The sequence below is a fragment of the Durio zibethinus genome, chromosome 4 (assembly GCF_047325235.1).
Source record: "Durio zibethinus cultivar Kanyao isolate XHJ-2024 chromosome 4, ASM4732523v1, whole genome shotgun sequence".
Classification (NCBI taxonomy): domain Eukaryota; kingdom Viridiplantae; phylum Streptophyta; class Magnoliopsida; order Malvales; family Malvaceae; genus Durio; species Durio zibethinus.
Genome location: NC_143165.1, coordinates 15,379,018 through 15,397,640, shown reverse-complemented (window position 1 = coordinate 15,397,640; position 18,623 = coordinate 15,379,018). Strand labels below are relative to the sequence as shown.

The 18,623-nt window shown below is 30.3% G+C and overlaps 1 protein-coding gene and 1 pseudogene across 3 annotated transcripts; one reads left to right on the top strand and one right to left on the bottom strand.

Annotated features, from left to right (window-relative positions):
• The first annotated feature begins 2,237 nt into the window (after positions 1-2,237).
• On the top strand, positions 2,238-5,584 carry LOC111289113 (3-ketoacyl-CoA thiolase 2, peroxisomal-like). 2 transcript variants are annotated; one of them, XM_089759762.1, is made up of 12 exons: positions 2,238-2,324; positions 2,430-2,556; positions 2,649-2,747; positions 2,839-2,906; positions 3,032-3,139; positions 3,228-3,305; positions 3,422-3,554; positions 3,639-3,735; positions 4,331-4,454; positions 4,544-4,652; positions 5,111-5,194; positions 5,284-5,584. In XM_089759762.1, the coding sequence occupies exons 2-12, from the start codon at positions 2,529-2,531 to the stop codon at positions 5,391-5,393; spliced, it is 1,038 nt and encodes a 345-aa protein (XP_089615888.1). In that variant the 5' UTR covers positions 2,238-2,324; positions 2,430-2,528; the 3' UTR covers positions 5,394-5,584. The 2 variants fall into 2 exon arrangements, with proteins under 2 accessions (XP_089615888.1, XP_089615887.1); XM_089759761.1 differs by lacking the exon at positions 5,284-5,584 and having other exon boundaries at positions 2,306-2,324; positions 5,014-5,144.
• Positions 5,585-7,809: 2,225 nt separating this feature from the next.
• On the bottom strand, positions 7,810-15,347 carry LOC111289109 (uncharacterized; annotated as a pseudogene). Its single transcript, XR_016341635.1, has 10 exons — positions 15,208-15,347; positions 13,153-14,177; positions 12,203-12,852; positions 12,019-12,105; positions 9,926-10,117; positions 9,752-9,849; positions 8,591-8,690; positions 8,342-8,434; positions 8,214-8,279; positions 7,810-7,948 (listed from the first exon to the last, which is right to left on the bottom strand). The product of XR_016341635.1 is annotated as an uncharacterized LOC111289109 (transcript).
• Positions 15,348-18,623: the final 3,276 nt, after the last annotated feature.

Sequence of the window (18,623 nt, the reverse complement as noted above, 5' to 3'; positions counted from 1 at the left end):
CCATAATCATCTTGCATATTTGTTTCAATAGCTTAAGCAACAGTTTCTTTTTTTTGTAAAAGCAACATGTGAGCTTTTTCTGAAAATATAAGCTCATGATTATGATTTCTCTAAAATGACTGACCTTATATTTTTCATTGGACTTGTGAGAAATAGTAATATATGCCAAGCAACTTGTTATTACTTACTTTTGAGATCTCTTAACTTTTATGTACCACTTATCTAATATTCCAAAACCATTTTTGTAGCAAACAAATCTTTAAGATACCACATGGCCATTTATTTTACCTTTATTCTAGAAATATTTTCAAACACTAAAACCAACCATTCTAGCATATTGGTTATAAAACCAATAAACTTGATTTTCTGATTCAAATTGCATGTTCAACTTTGGTTCCATCTCTAGTATTGCATTGTTTAGATTATGGTTTTCATCCATTATATCTACAACAATAAAAATAAATTGCTCATTAACATTAACGTTAAAGGGATAAACTATAATTATATATTTTTTAATAGCTACCTACTTTTTCATTCTCCTTTAAAATGTGTGCATCTCCTTCATGAAGAACCATTGCTATATTACCTTCCACATTAATAATTCTTTCTCATTAACATATACATATACATATGGCATCATAGCCTCTTAAAGATAAATATTTATCATTTCCATAGTTTTTATCTTAGCCCTTATGAAAATAAATTTCAAATATCAACGTCACCTCTTAAAGCTTGAAAGACTAGATTTTCTTTCTTTTTATTTAGCCCACTTAGATATCTAGTGTTGTTACGCTCAATTATATCCCTAGTTAAACAAATAATTAAGATAAGTTAATTAGATATTGCAATTATTTCTATAAACAAACTAATCATGCCATCAAACCAATGCAAACTTATTTATAATTCTTTCTTTAATTGTAACTTAATCAGATCTAGATAACAAATTAGTAATCGTCTTTAACAGTAATTGAAATTGAAAAGTGAAACTAATACCGTAAGTTAAACGGTTAGTTGAATTAGTAAGTACCAAAACCTGAATGAAAGAAAAAATCATAAACCGAATTAATTATTAAGGATGGGAAATGCAAGCATGGGCAAAATGACAAGCCAAGGAGAAGGTCGAGTTCAACCCATGTAACGTATCATGATTTTGTTACTTACTAGCGCTTATCAACTCGTCTGCGACGATACGCAGCAGTTTTATGCATGTATTACTATCAATGTAACTTTACACTGAAAAATCTCCAACAACCGCATGGAGTAGTTACAGCAGTCATCACGTAAATCAATTAAAAAAAATGAATCCTGGTTTCCATTTACGAGTGGGGTAGAAAAAATTAAACTGTTACATGCTAGCCAAAAAAAAAAAAAAAACAATAAAAGCAAAAATAATAGTAGTTTTAGCAACATTAAAGATAAATAGAAATATAGACAAAGTTAATTGGTTATTATATGCGAAATTAGCATTATGAAATTAACAACTAAACAAGAACAAAAACGAAAAGGCTACTGATCGCTGCAGCTACTATTTTCAATTAAGCTACAGGTGCTACAAGTACTTTTCTGGAAAGGAAAGAAAATACCATCCCAATTTTCCTTTCCTTTCCTTTCCTTTCGTTTCTTGGAGGCCAAACAGAAGCCTTCGTCACCCACTCTCTCCATTTGATCTTTTCATTTCTTAAGATAGAAACAGAAACAATGGAGAAAGCGATCAATCGACAGCAAATTTTGCTGCAACACCTCAATCCTTCACCTCCTTCTTCGTCCGAACAGAATAACAACTCTGCCCTCTCTGTAAGCTCTATTTACTATTCTCAACTCAATCCTATTACTTTGATTCTTTGCCTCGAAGTTTTTTTCTTTTCTTTGACTCTTGGTTTCAAATTCTAGTAATTTTATTCGCTATCTAGAGAAAAAATTGATCCAGTTTAAGAATTGCGTTAATATTTTTCTTTAGGACTTTAATTTTGATTATTTAACATTTTTCAGTCAAAATATCTCCATTTCTTTTTTCTAATGAATTAAAATTTGAAAAAAAATTCCTCAGGCATCGACTTGTTTAGCTGGAGATAGCGCTGCTTATCAAAGAACTAATGTATTGGAGATGATGTGGTTATAGTAGCGTAAGTAACTCTTTTGAATTGATTAATTAATAATTATTGCAATTTTTTTCTTGTAAAATAATTAAGATTATTTGTATATTTTTTTTGTTTTAATTATGAAATTCTTAATTTCACAGAGCATATAGGACTGCCCTTTGCAAATCGAAGTGAGGCGGTTTCAAGGATACTTATCCTGATGATTTACTTGCACCTGTTTTAAGGGTTTGTCTTAATTTCTTTATTTTGTTCCGATTTTGGTTTTTCTTTTTTTTTTTTTTTGAGTGATTTATTTATTTATTTTTGTTGTTGTGGTTACGTTGAGTTTAGGCATTGATAGAGAAAACGAATTTGAATCCAAGTGAAGTTGGGGATATTGTTGTTGGGACGGTCTTGGCACCAGGATCTCAGCGAGTGAGTGAATGTAGGATGGCTGCATTCTATGCTGGCTTCCCTGGTATACATAGATATCATTGATTGTGTGTTTTTATGGATTTGTATTTTGTCATTGTTTTGTTGGTTGATTGTAGCACATTTTTGGTGATTCAGAAACTGTGCCCATTAGAACTGTGAACAGGCAATGCTCCTCTGGGCTTCAGGCAGTTGCTGATGCAGCAGCAGCAATAAAAGCAGGGTTTTATGACATTGGTAAGAGGAAACCTGTGTTTCTGATGATATTCATTATCTCTCTTTATAAAATGCTGCATTGTTTTTTTATTAATAACTACTCGTAATGTAGGCATTGGGGCTGGGTTGGAATCCATGACTGCTAATCCAATGGCTTGGGAAGGATCAGTTAACCCAAGGGTATTCTATCTTTCTCTCTCTCTCTCTCTCTCTTTTTATGTGCTTGCATTTGTTTATCATTCTGCCAATAGCCAAACAATACTGGAATTTTAAGGCCTGACATGATCTTTTGCTGATTTTGGCAGGTGAAGCAGATGGAGCAAGCTCAGAATTGTCTCCTTCCTATGGGTATTACATCAGAGAATGTTGCTCATCGCTTTGGTGTGACGAGGCAGGAGCAGGATCAGGCTGCAGTAAGTTGAATGATTGTCATGCAGTATGGTGTTGCAAATTATCTATCTCTATATATATATATATATATTCTTAAAATCTGGTTGTTAGGTTGAATCTCACAGGAAAGCAGTAGCTGCTACAGCTTCTGGTAAATTTAAAGATAAAATAATCCCTGTGCTCACCAAGGTAGCTACTTTTTTCTTTTTTGCATCTTATAGATACAATCTATGTTTGATATACTCTTACAGAATGCTTTGTGTGAATATACCTCATGTTTGGATTGTAATATTTCATGCATGAAGATTGTTGACCTAAAGACTGGTGATGAGAAACCTGTCACTATCTCTGTTGATGATGGGATCCGACCAAAGACTTCAGTGTCAGATCTGGCAAAATTGAAGCCCGTGTTCAAGAAAGATGGGAGCACTACCGCTGGTAGTGAATAATGTACGATATTCTGGAATTCTATGCTTCTCTGGTGGTTCTAACTTACTGATTTGTATGTTGCTTGTTTCGTAGGAAATTCTAGTCAAGTGAGTGATGGTGCTGGGGTTGTTCTACTCATGAAAAGAAGTGTTGCCATGCACAAAGGGCTACCAGTTCTTGGTGTATTCAGGTGTGTAATGCCTGGTATTGTATCCTTCTGATATATATTATAAATGAAAATTGTGCAGTAACCTTTTGATGTGCTTGTAGACTATATAAAGCCAGCACTCTCTGCTCTGTTACATCTGTTGTCCTGGGCTTTCAAAGTGTCTACTAGAATTTCTTGCTGTTTTGACTATTCTGTAATGAGGGTTCTAATCTAAGCTTTAATTTCTTTGCTATATGTGGTTTCTAAGGAGCATCCGACTGTTTACTTTCACTGTTACCCGCTTTTTTTTTATCTGTTTTCTGTATGACATTGTTCGATTTCTATTTCTTCATTAGTAACCTCAAAGTATAAAACTGCCCCATTAGTCAGGCATGCATGACTGGGTCTCAAATGAAGTGACAGTGTGTGCAGCCATTTAGCATTCCACGTATCCTAGGATTTTTTTTTTTCTTTTTCCTCGTATTTTATTTCGTTGTATAGCTTCCTCTCAGTTTAATAGGGAACAAAGTCATTCAGAGTTATTTGTTTTATTTACCAGCCCAGGCCCTCATTCTTTAAACTAATTAGAAATGTAAAATTTTGTATTAATTTAAGAAAGTGCTTGTTGATCTTGCAGGACTTTTACTGCAGTTGGTGTGGATCCTGCCATCAATGGTGGTGGTCCAGCTGTGGCAATTCCTGCAGCAGTTAAAGCTGCTGGTCTGGAACTTGATGATATTGATCTTTTTGAGATAAACGAGGTACAATGTAGTTTATCATTTAGCTTCAACGGAGTAAATTAAAGAGAATTACATTACATTGAAGTCTCTAATTTCTTCCTTTATTGCAGGCATTTGCATCTCAGTTTGTATACTGCCATAAGAAGCTGGGACTTGATCTGTTAAAGATTAACGTTAATGGAGGTGCAATGGCAATTGGACATCCATTGGGGGCAACAGGTATTTCTAACACAAACAAAGTTTACAAAACTTTGTTGTTTCTGTTTGTAATAATTGGCATTATCTATTGGAGTACTGAAGGTAAATCAATGCCCAAAATGATTATTTATTGGTGCTGTACTCACACGATCACTTCCATGTGAATCCGAGTATGTTAAGCCTAAAATGACTCTTGCAACTATAATGCAAGAAATTGGAAGGGCTCCTTGTACTATATATGTCTCGTGTATGCATTGGCATTTGAATTAAAGTAAGGTAAGAACCCGAATCTTAGGTCATCATGTAATCATCTTTAAAAGATCGCCTCCAGCATGTCTGGGATTCAAATCCCAGCATGTGAAACCTCTTCTTCTATTCTCAGGCTACAGCCTCTTTTGTTAAAAAAAAAAAAGGTGAGACATGGATGTGGCTCTAGTTCACCACCTGTTAATATGCACACTTCTGTGCCCTTGTTGAAGGTGCTCGCTGTGTTGCTACACTTTTGCATGAAATGAAGCGGCGTGGCAGAGACTGCCGCTTTGGAGTGATCTCAATGTGCATAGGTATCTCTCTCTCTCTCTCTCTCTCTCTCTCTGCTTCTGTTGTATACTCACCAGAGTTGCTGACCATAGATTTAACCACTGAAATGCAGGCACAGGGATGGGGGCAGCAGCTGTTTTTGAAAGGGGTGATTGTATCGACGAGGTATGCAATGCCAGGAAAGTTGAAACTAACAACCTTTTATCCAAGGATGTCCCATAGAAATAATACGTATTCTTTTGTTAGCCGCTTTGATTTCTTATTAAATTATTCTAAATTGGGCTGGAAATTTTAATAAAGCAGTGTATCTGTGACAAGTCAGATTTTTTTTGGCCAGAAACCTGAAACAGGGTTCAGACATCTGGCTGTATCTTGACATTTTCATAAAATTATATTTCTGCCATTTGTGTTTAGATTGGATTGTTTGTAGATTGGATTATTTTGCATTAGGTTGTTTTCATTAAGAAAAAATTGATCAGTTTGAATTATTTTTAATTTGGATAAATTAAAATTCGGATTAAGGAAAATTCAAATTATTTTATATTCGGATCATTTCAATTTTGAGATATTTAGATTTAAGTCATTCAAGTTCAATTTGTTAATTTTTAAAATATATATATATATATATATTATATTTGAATGAATTATTTAAACCAAATTTGAATTTATCATTTGTAATTAAATTAGTTGAAGTTACATTTTTGTGAACTTCTGGCATGACCTATTGATAACAATGATACCTTTAATTTAGGTTTTCAATATCGTAAAAATATTTTTTCTAAAAAATAAATATAATTATATTATGTTAAAAATTAAAATGTCAGTTAAATGAATTAAAAATCATTTTCTAATATGAAATTATGTTAAATTAAATATAAATTTTACTTTGTTCATAGTAGAAATTATTAATGATTTTTATTGATAGATGTTTAATATTTATTTTTAATTTTTCATGCATTAATTATTAAATTTATTATTATTTATTTATATTGATATTTTATACAATCGTATTCACACATATTACTCATTAGTAATGAATTAAAAATAAACAAATAAATAGATATTTTAAAAAGACTCACTACTAAAAAGTAAGGTATTGATATTTTCATTTTAATCTCATGTGTTATAATTAGTTTTATGGACTTGTTCTTAACTTTTTTAAGAGAGACTTTTATTTGTAATGTATAAACATAAAAATAGATTTAAATTATAATAATAGAAATAATTTTTAATTTTTAAACATAATTAAGAAAATGTATAATAAAAAAAAAGAGATTGAAAACATAATTTAAAATTATTAAATTTTTATAAATTAATTTTATTATATTTATTATTTTTAATTATACTAATATTTTAGAAAGTAAAATTATGCTCAATTTAATTTTATATAATTTTGGATAAATATTTTGAGTTATTCAATTTTAAGTTATTTTGAGTGAATTATTTCATCTTAAATTATTTCAAATTCAGATCAATTCAAATTCGAATCAGTTTGAATTTAAATTGAACAAGTTCGAGTTATTGAATTTTTTAAATTGAATTGATTAGGTTTGGATTAAGACAGGTTATGCTAGTATTTCAAATTTGAATCAATTTTACTGTTGTAATTGTCAAATATATCAAGCTTAGCAAAAACCTTGCGAAAAACTTACAAAGGTTTCTCTAGTTGATAAAGAAATAATTACTTTTTTTATCAATTGAGATTTGATTTTTGTGGAGAATATTTCAAGAATAATATCTTAAATACATCGGCTAATATTGAAGATTGCATCTTTAAAATCGTATAAAAAAATAGTTTTAAATTCTAGCAAAATCGAAGAATACATTGATTATATTATATAAAAAAAGAAATTTAAAAAAATGACCAAAAAATTGTTTTAATTAGAAACTGTTTTGACAAAAAAAATTGTTTTAATTAGAAACTACTTAGAATTTAGACAAAGATTTAAATTATTTTAAATTTAAATTATTTTAGATTCAAATAATTTGAAATTCAAATCATTTTAAAGTTTAGTAAAATTTAGACGTTTTGAATTTAGACTTCTTCATATTTGATCAACCTCTAATATTATAATTTGAAATTTTTTGAAACAAAATTGGAGTTTTTCAAGTTCCAAATTGATTGAAATTACTTTGTTTTATTTTAAATTATTCTCAAATTCGTGTTTTTCTTTTATACTTTCATTAATAAATTTAAATCGAATCAAATTCAGATTCAAATATTAACAATTTTTCAAAATCAAATCAAGGTCAAACTCAAATATGATAATTTCTCAAATTCTAATCAAATTTTACCTAATATTGTCACCTCTAGTTTTAATGATAACATGTCGTTTCAAATTACTTTTTCTTAAGTAAAACATTACTTTAGAACATTCCCCCCCCCCCCCCCTTCAAGATCATATATGTGTGTTTGTACATGTATTTTTTGCTATCCATAATTAAATTCTTCTATCAATTCTGAAATCTGATTTTTTTTTTTTTAAATGAAAAACAGAGGGCAGGGGAGCAGCATGAAATAATTCTATTGCAAATGGAAGAATCGTAAAAAATAATTAGGGTAGCCAATTCACCATTTCCCACCAAAAATTCAGAACAAAAGCAGCTTAAAGAGGTTCATATGCTTAGTTGCATGCCTGCCTTCTACTTTCTAGACGTTAATCCCTTTCCCCATTGGTTACACTGAGGATTACGATCCTCCATCAACATTTCAAGGCCATGTCTGCTTTCTTTCATCAAGCTTTCAGATCCCTTCCCTTCGTGTGTAGCGGTCGAATCTGCAGGAAAGGCAAAGATAACATCCAATGACAAATTTATGTGACAACTGTTTATGAATAATGACCCAAAAAACAGAGGCGATTTCTTCTGAATTCAATTGAAATCCAGGAAAAATGTGAACCGGTGAAGTAACACCAGAAGCCAACAAGTTTCAGTAACAAAAATTTCAAGGAGTCAATTAGAAAGAAAAATACCTATCTCTAATAAATATTTGCCTACGACTTTTTTCCTCTCATAAATAAAAGACTAATGGAGTGGAATTACCATTCAAGTTATAGATGACTTGCAAACTGGGCATGACGATTTCCTGCTCAGCCATGGATCGATACACTGCCACGTAAAGGGAATGAAGAAACAGATTAAATACTTGTTAACTTCCCCCTACAAGAAACTTGAAATTTATGTAGACAAGGAAGATGGCGAATGGTTTCTCCGATGGTGGGGGTTTCAAGACATATGGCACAAGCTTCTTCAAAATTATCAGTCTGTATTGATAAAGGAATTGAACAAAAATAATTAGAAATTAGATCTGGAGAGCCAAATATAAGCAATGGACATTGTATTTGCACGCATATATATGAGGAAAGCAAAACATAAAACACCTATCTATATGGTTTCATCCACATGGCCCAGACATTTACCTGTACTTTTGACAGTGGTAAACTGTTAATCTGATTAGTTGATGCACCACCATGCTGATGATTGTTATCATCCAGGGCCAACAGCATTTCATAATCGTTTCTGCAAGAAAATGAAAATGGAGACAAGATATAACAACTTCAACTAACAGCAGTTAATCCAGAGAGGATAGAAAATCTTAAATAGAACATTAAGCAACATAGAAATATGATAAACAGAAGTAAAAAAGATGAATTATTAAAGTTAAAAGTTATAGAAAGATCACTGGTTATCATCTGCCTATCCTGGATACTCCTAACAACACAGAATGACATGCTATTCTACAAAATTTCAAGGTCTTAATTTCCTTCAACCAAACTACAATATGGTAATTCCAAGTGGACCTGAAATTGGGCGGTCTATCCATGATCAGAAAGAAACTTGGATAAAACATCTGAACCAACTGATGTTAAAATGTTGACAAAAAAGATTGAAAAGAAGGAAAAGTTGGGCACTTTAAATCCCCTTACAGAGAGGTTTGTGAACATTTTTGGAATGCTATTACTTCACCAGTTTGCAAAGTATTCTTGATTTTGCTAATTACCACAATTTTAGATACATCAACCCAGAGTCACAGAATAGTTGTTAACTATCAGTGTAACTGATGCCTCCAACCTCTAAATAGTTGCAAGAAACTTTTAATTGTTGTTGTGGTATCATGGCTCCTTCCAAACTCAATAACCCCTTTTTTGGCCAATTCAAACCTTATAATCCAGAACCCTTCTAAATAGGCAAATTATTTCCATCTTATAATAGTTATATTCAACCAAAACGGGATGGTGTCCAACTACTTCATATTCATACCGTGGTTTCTAGTAAACCTATTTTACACCAATACAATAGCCAAGCTGTGTATTTTCCATCTTATATGAAACCATAAGGAAACAATATTAAGTAGGTTTAAAACTGCATGTATGTCTACCCAAAAAAAAAAAACTGTCCAGACTGTGCCATTATCAGAGCTGGTCATAGCTGGAGCCAAATCTGGATACAGTCCTATTATTTCTGCATAAAGTGGCAACCCTCAAAACTGCAGTTGTGTTTCACAGCCCAAGACACTTGCAGCAACGACTAAATAAATTGTCTACCAAATTTTAATGGTAATTATAATAGAAAAATCTTACTCATTAAAATCATGTTGAACTTGGAAGATGTGACTAGCCATTCCCATGTCATCACCATCTCCAATAGCAGCTTCCATGGCTTCCAATATACAAAGTCTCTGTGTCAAAAAGCCATAAATCAGTTATCGTTGAAAGTGAAGAAATACAGGATAGGACAACAAGGGGAAAAATTACCATATCCAAATCCATTTCCAAAGGAAACTGAAAATTCCTTGTCCTAGATGGTGCCACTCGAGGTTGATTCAAAACACGACTCCTCAACCGTCTAGCAGAAGTAAGTAAACGAGTCTGTACTCCTCTCCTATTTGAAGAATTCTGAAAAATTCGCAGCGGAGGCTGAGTACGAGAATGCCTTGTTGAGCCTCTCTGCATGAGAGGCAAAGAATAATATTACAAGGAGGAAATTATACAAATCCAAAATGAAAATTATCAATTTCATATAGTTGAAGAGAGAATCAATACCAGTTTAATTGCATAAAACAAAAATGATCCAAAAAAGCATTAAGCAATACATTTCTTTTATACTAGGATACAAGAAAAACCTTGATCAATATTAGCATATGATAATACTAGAGTCCGAAAAATATAAATATGCAATTCTACAAAAATGTCTTCCACTCGATTCAAATAGCATAACTGAAATATAGAATCCCTTCTTTTCATCTGGCATAGATTAGCATCAACCAAACAGTATATAAAGTTAAGGTCATTTGACCCTGCAGCAACAAAGAGAGAGTATTCATAAAGTTGAACCTCTGCCTTCTTTAATAACAATTATAGCTGTTTAAGCATCTAAGTACTAATTCCATGAGGATGGGTTCACAATATTTTATGCAATTTCCTTCATTTCTTTCAAATAAAATTGTTTATTAACATTAAATAAGGCTGCAAAATAGAGATAGAATACACACACAAAAAAAAAAGAAGGATATTGGTGCAGAGAAAGTTTAGAACTTCTTGAAATTACATCAACAAGATACACAGCATCAATATCACTTTGAGATCAGAAAAAACACAACTTTCCATATTTAATCAGAAAACTGAGAGAGCCTCTCAATTGGGGGATAAAAAAGAAACAGATAAAGAGGAAAGAGAAGAAGAGCAACCTGTAAGCAGTAATCAAGGAAACATTAACTTTAAACATTAAACATGAAACCAAGGGACAAAAAGCCACTTAGGAACCAACCAATGTGTTGTAAGCAGAATAGATAAGAAAACAATATTAATTATAAATGTGAAAAAAAAAAAAAAAGTATTTTAATGATGCCACAAGGACTTGAGTCTCAACATCCAAACAATGATTTATGCCATGCTTCAAGATCAAATTATTTATTAAGACAAACCCATAATTTACGGATTAAGTTCAGGCAGTTAATGGAACCATGAGCAAACCAAATAAAAGTAGGCGTGCACCAGAACACACTCACACACCTGAACAAATTTTGGTCAATACCAATAGGTTTACAATAATTGGTTACTTGAATGGCCAAGATATGAAGCTGCATGTTTCCTCTAATGCTTGCTTTATTTATTCCTTCAACGTACTAGTATCTCATCAAAGAGTCTTGACAAAGCTCATAACTAGGTCCCATTTTTTGGGATATAGTACAGCTGTATAAAAGCTAACTTGTCTCTACTTGCAGGATGGGGGATCTCACAGCCCTTTTCCCTAAAACCTTTTGGTATTTTTCTGAAAGGTGCTAAGACTAAATGGAAAAATATAACACAGAGTTTCAAATCTTTTTCAGGTCCAATGACCAGGCTAAACAATGGGGTTAGCCCCCCACAGTTCCCTCATGAAGGCAGGATTGATTCCATGTCCATGGTAAAACCAACTTAGACAGCTAAACTAGCTGGCACAAGAGTTTCAAGATAGTTATAGTAAATGTACTCACAAGCTCAAACAAACAAGTTTAATCCAGCTCTTGTCATTTACCAATCAAATTCTAAATTAACTCTTAAGCATTTTGATAATTATCACAATCAAACAAGCAAAAACTTAAACAATGATGAACTAGAAAACCCTTTACGAACATCAAGGTTGCTGGGATCTAGGAAAAACATTACTAAATCCAAGTCTCTTCTACTTTTGACAGGAGAGGCTCTTGCCTCTTGTATGGCAAGTTTCCACTAGTTTAAACACAAATCTAGCAGCTATCCTAAACCTTCATGACCATAAAAGATTTCATGATGCACAGTCAATTTCATGCACTAAAAGTAGGCTCTAAGGTTATCATCCACTAAAAGAAAAAAGACTTTAAGCTTACATGATTTGGCTCACGGAAAGTCTGAATAGAAGTAGGACATAGTGCATCTTCCTCCTGCGGAAGTGCCCATGCAATGTTTTCATCAATCTGTTAAAATGTTCACAAACATTTAAAGCTAACGCATGTGAATAAACAAGTCACCGTTATTGAAGGGAGAAAAGCATCAAATAATAACAGAATCAACCTTGCCATCACCAAATATTGGGACCTCATGATATAATTGTTGTTGGAGTTCACGGGCCAACATTTCATCCGCTTCAACTTGCCTTGCCCTAGCCTCCAAGTCGTCATCATTCACACAGTCACCATAATTGGCACTTGTCCCTCTCATTTCATCAAGATCCAAAACATTCATATGTTGCCCAATATGAATTCTAGATGACCCTGAACTAGATGATCCCCTAGATGAACCAAAAAAACACAATGTCTGAGTCATTTGGAATGACCCTAGAGCTTTCACCACCATTTCTTGAGGTTAATACATGTTTCTTTTGCCTTTCAGGCAGCATTCTTTTTGCATTAGAAGGTTCACTTATTTGGATGAATTTTGAGAAGATCACAGTATCCATTTCAGTTGCATCTTGATTTTCTGGACAATCACATACAGTCCTGTTGTTTCCTCCACTAGCATTATCTCCTTTCATAACTCTATTTTCATTTTGTTGACTCACTTGGCATCCAACATTATTAAATCTGCTGAAATGATGTCCAGATGCATGATCTACATTCTTTGAATGGTTGCATGTGCTTCTCCAACCACCTTTTTCTTCAAAGCATGCCTCCCTATTCGAATCATTAATACCACCACTAGCTTCTACATTATTACTCACAGGACTACAGCAGGGAAACACTTGTTTTAATCATAAGGATCCTTCTAGTAAGAATTAAGGATAAACAAAATAAATCCACCAAGATTCTCTTGAAATCAATTGTACATATTCTGAATTTTAAAATAAAAAATGCTACATTGTCATTTGATCACATGCTATTCCAAAGCTTCTGGCAGAGATTGTACCCATCTCTTTGGCAAACATTTTAATACAACAAATGAAACCAATAAACAATAGAAAGAAAGCATCAAATAGACAATAGGCAAAGAAATCTAGTTAAAGAAGAACACTGCTTAAAAGTTACCTGCCAGATAAACTAATAAACTTGATGTCATGGCCCTTAGATGTGTGGGGATGGCCAACTCCTTTTCCTTTACCATAATTATTATCTTCAGCAATTATCTCACTAATATCTATCGTACAACAACCATTGCTAACCGCATTGCCAAAATTTTGTTCAGCTTTAAAGCTGTTTTGGGATTGTTCATTTAATTGTTTAGCTCTGATAGCTATATTCTGGGGGGAGATGCAGCCATTTCGAACCAATCTTTTTTGCCCAACTGCTCTTGGTGAGACAACAGAATGGTGAGATGCAGACAATTGTGTTTCCATTCTAAGTGGGGAACCAAGAGAGAGACCCACCCCTTTTCCATGATTCATAACTGAACCTACATTTTTAAATCCAATGTCCTCTATTTTTTCCTTTCCCTTGCAGTTATTTCTGGACGTTGTAGAATTGTTTGAAGAGTTACATAGATAAGAACCAACATTTCTTGGTACCTCACCTTCTTTTCTTCCTTCAGCTAAGCAATTTTTTGATCCACCATGTGGAAATGCCATTTCAGGAATTTGGTTGTACATATTCTGTCCAGTTAAATCTAGAATCTCATGGCCTTCTTGGAATCCAGATGATTTAGGAGGGAACTTAGAGCAACAAGCTTTTCCTTTATCCATGTATTGCTCTCTAATGGAATTCCTGATTCTCTCCATTGCTGTTTTCATAAATACAGGAGCATTTTCATGAGCTTTCTCTAGCGGGGATAAGACTATGGTGTTTTTCCAACGCTCATTTCCATCAACACAGTCTGAAAGTTTTCGAGGGTGTATATAATATTTTCTGTTGCACCCATTCTCAGCTAGCAGCCTACCTCTGTCCCGTAGACTATCAAAAGATCCTTCACCTGCAGTAGTAGAACCTCCTAAATGACCAGCTACAGATATATTACTTTCCTTTTCAACATAATCTCCTCCATTCATTCGCCGTGAAGATAACCTATCAGGAGTGTCAGGTATGTCCACTACTGAATCAATGTCCAAGTCGTCCATTTTCTGTATCAAATAAAACATACAAGTCAAGCCTTGCCTTCACGTGCAGCTTCAAGTACACAACTATGAAATTGCATACAAAAATTCCTTTCCAAAGGCAGTTTAACAACATTATAGTCCAAATTTAAATGTTACCACTGCAAAAGTCACCTTTACATGAAGATCATTCAAGAGCAATGTAACCCGCCAAATAAAAAAATCAACACCTCACTTCCTACATTACTCTTTAGACTTTTTAAAAATGTTATTTAGTCCACAAGCAATACAAAAGTGGATAGAGAAAGTATTACATCAAAATTGCTCCTGTTGACAATTAATGCAACAACAATAAACAATCAAAAGTAACTGCTGACCAACGATTTTTACTTATAGAAGCAAAACTCACCCTTTTTTAGAACTTCAAGTTACAAAAACTGGGTCATATTCAATATAACTTTGAACACACTAAACATCCACATACCAAGCAAAGATGGAACCAAATTGCGATGCCGTTATACAATGAATACAAAAATGAAAAAAAAATTATAAGAAATCAAACTTGCTAGGAAAATATCACAATGAATAATTTAACATTGAAAGTAGACAATTTTTATGTGTATGTAGCAAAATTATTATCACTATGTATAAAACCCTGGCAAATAAAAATTTCTCATTCATTATATCCAGGCAATAACTATTCAAATACTGGCATGATTATAAATAAAAGTAAAATAAACCCCTAAAATTGAACATATTAGTTTAATTTCCACCAAATTCTAATTCTAATATTATTAAATTTAATTCCTTTGAAGCACCAGATATTAATAAAACAAAAAGGAATTTACATAGATACAGATAAAATAATCATACCAAAATTAAGACCCAAAAGCAAATTATTTGACAGTATGAGAGTGAATTTTTAAAAAAAATTTACATATTCAAGAAATAAAATAAATTAATAGACGATCAGAAAAGGGGAAAAAAAAAGAAGATAAAATCAAGAATTTTGACAATTAAAAATAAAAATAAAAATATATATTAAAAAAGTCGCTACCAGATTTTGATTTTTCCACTTTTGATGATGATTGGGATCGAAAGCGACGTAAATTCCAGAAGAAGTTGACTCATTCAAATCCCTAAGAAGGCAATGCCATCTCTGTCTCTTCTCTTAACAATTTGTTTCTGTTTCTCTTCAATTTTCCAGGGTCGGCAATTTGGATAACCCGGTTGGGGTCCGATCTAGGTTTTGTATAATTTGGGCTCCACCCGTTGCTGGACTAGTTAGAAACTAATAGCCCTGGTTTAGTTATCTGGCCGACTTCAAAGAGCATTGGCTTAAGTTGGTTGCAGCTGGGCTAACTGCTCCAATTTCTTTTTTTTTTTTTTTTAATTTAAAATCTTTATTTGATTCTCCGCCAGAAAAGTAATGCCGAGACAGTAAAAAATTCAAGCTCTCGAAATTTATTTTGTCAAAAATTATACCTACTAAAAATAAAGTCAAGGATGAATATAATTCTCATGCATTATATCATTTTTTATAAAAATAAATAAATGTTTTAAATATATTATTAATTATTTTTAATTTAGTTTAATTTAATAATTATATATTTTCTTTCATTAATTTTTTAGAAATTATAAAATAAAATGAAATAAAATATTTTTAATAAAATATATAACTTATTGAAATACCATAAGTATAAAAATGGAAGCCAATTTTAAAATTTACTTATAATTAATCAAAATAAATATATTTTATTAAATAAATTTATTTGATTAATAAAAAGAGTTAAAGTTGTATTAAATTTCAATTTCTTTATTTTCATAATTTAATTTTATATTAATGTTAAAACCAATAAATTTTATGTTAATATGATATATTTTTCAAATAGGACAAACTTTACATATTAATATACAAATTTTATTTATTTTTATATAATTATATATTTATATAAATTATTATTTAAAATAAATAAAAAAAATTCACACATTAGACATGAGACAACAAATATTAGTATATATCAGAAAATGGTTAAACATATATTTGCCCATAAATTATACTACTTTTATCACGTTGGTTTGTAACAAAAGTGTCAAGTCACTTTTTTTTTTTTAACTTGAAAAAAATAAAAAAAATAATTTATAATGGTGGGGTTCAAAAACTTTTTTTAAAATATTTATTTATAAAACATATAAAATAACATCCATAAATTTATTAATTTTATAGATTAAAAAAATTATTTAAAATAATATTTTAGATATTAAAAAAAATTTTAAATATTTTTAGTTTTTGAAATTTTATAATTGGCCAAAACAAAAATTTAAGAGCATTGAAGGGAAATATTTTCTTTAAATTTCCTTTTTTTTTTTTTAATTTTTTAGGTGTCCATCATATCATTTATATCTGTTACTGGATCGACGGTGACTTGTCTCCGACAACTAAATTAATGGCGATTTGGCTTATCTCAGCAAAAACAATATCGATCTAATTGGTCAAGATAGATCGATATTAATCTGATACGTTCAACCGATTGTCGTGGGCATCGACCTTCCACCTCGCCCCTCTCCCACCATTCTCTCTTTCTTTCCTGTCACTTTTTCCCTTGCTTTCCATTGTTCTTCCGTTTTTATTTTTATTTTTATCTTTTTTTATTTAAAAAATTTGTTATTCTAAATTGGTCCAAAGCCCAAAAGCTACAAAAGTAGATGAAATGATTATTTAGCCCTATTAATTTTGATATTTACTAGTATTAAATAAATTTTTAATAAATTAGTATTTAAATTATAGAATATGAAAAGTTATATATTAATTAATCATCCAAAAATAAAAGATTTGAAATATAATATATATATATATAAACTTTTCATATTATCCTAATCATTGAATTTAATTAAAATAGTAAAAAAAAAAACCAAAAGATATTATGTTATTAATTTTAATCTTTTCATATTCAATTTAAATTAAAATATTGTTCATATTCTACTAATCATTAAATTTAAGTGGAATAATAGGAGACGAATTTTTTTATAGTTAGGAGATAAAAAGAAACAAAACATTATAATAAAAATGTTATTTTACTAACTATTGAAAAAAAAAAAAAAATATATATATATATATAACAATTCCATTTGAATTTTTTTCATATTTTACTAACTATTGAACCTAACTAAAATGGTTGAGGACATGAAAAATTAAAAAATGTTAGTATATTAATTTTAATATTTTTATATTGTATTAATTAATTATTTTAAAATAAAGTTTGGAAGGAAAAAAAAAGAATATAATTCAAATTTAGTTGAAAATAATAAAATGTGTTTGATTTTGTATTCTTTGTACTAATAATTATTTATGATTTTTGTAATTGATGTACTCATTTTATAATTATTTACTTTTTATTTGTGATTTTTGAACTCTCTTATTTAATTCATGCATAGAATTTTTTAAATAAACCTATGTATAGATTTGTTGCAATGGTAGATGGTGAGGATTTTACTCCACTATTTTTTCTTTTTCTTTTTCTTTTTTTTTTTTTTTTGTAAATTTTATGGTGATGCTACAATAGATATTATTCTTTCCTAACTTTTTCCTTCTGTATAATTTTTATTTATTTATTTTATATATTTCTTGAATTGTTTTTTACTTTTTATATTTATTCCAACAAAGTAGCATGAATCGATTGTGTTTTGAAGAGTTACTCTTTTAAATTTTAACATATATATATATATATATATATTATCTAAGCATTTTTAAATAGAGCAAAAAGTTTTAATATATAAAAGTATAATATATATATATAAATACATATGTTAAAAAAAATTTATTGAAGAAAATTAAATCTTTGCTCATTTTATTTATCGTTTCAAAAATATTATTTTATTATAAATATTAATGAGATTTATTTGATTTATAAATAAAAATTCTAATTCCATTGAAAAAGTTTTATTAAATAATTTTATTTGATAAATAAAAAAAAAAGAGTTAAAGTTTATACTAAATTTTTTTAACCTTAGAATTCTAATTTTACATTAACATTAAATTCCATTGCATAAAAAATCACAGCTTAATGATAAAAATAAGAATTATAGGTACTAAAATCTCACTGACTGGATGCCATTATATTTTTACGCATGAGAGAAATTTTACATATTAATATAAACTTTGATTAATATGTATTATATTAATTTTTTGGAATATAATATATTTATTAATTTCAGTTATTTGTATAACACGAAATACTATGATCAATATATAGCATAATTATTTAAAATAAAATAAAAATATTTACCTACATTGCAAGTGACAATAAGTATTAAGTAAAAGCAAAAATAATTACAATATGTATTACCTGAATTCATAATAAACTTTACACATGATCGTCAGACAATAAATTGAATATAATAAATACATAAAAATACTAAAGAAATTTTAATGGAAAATTAATGGTTTTAACAAAAGATACATAGTTAAGTACC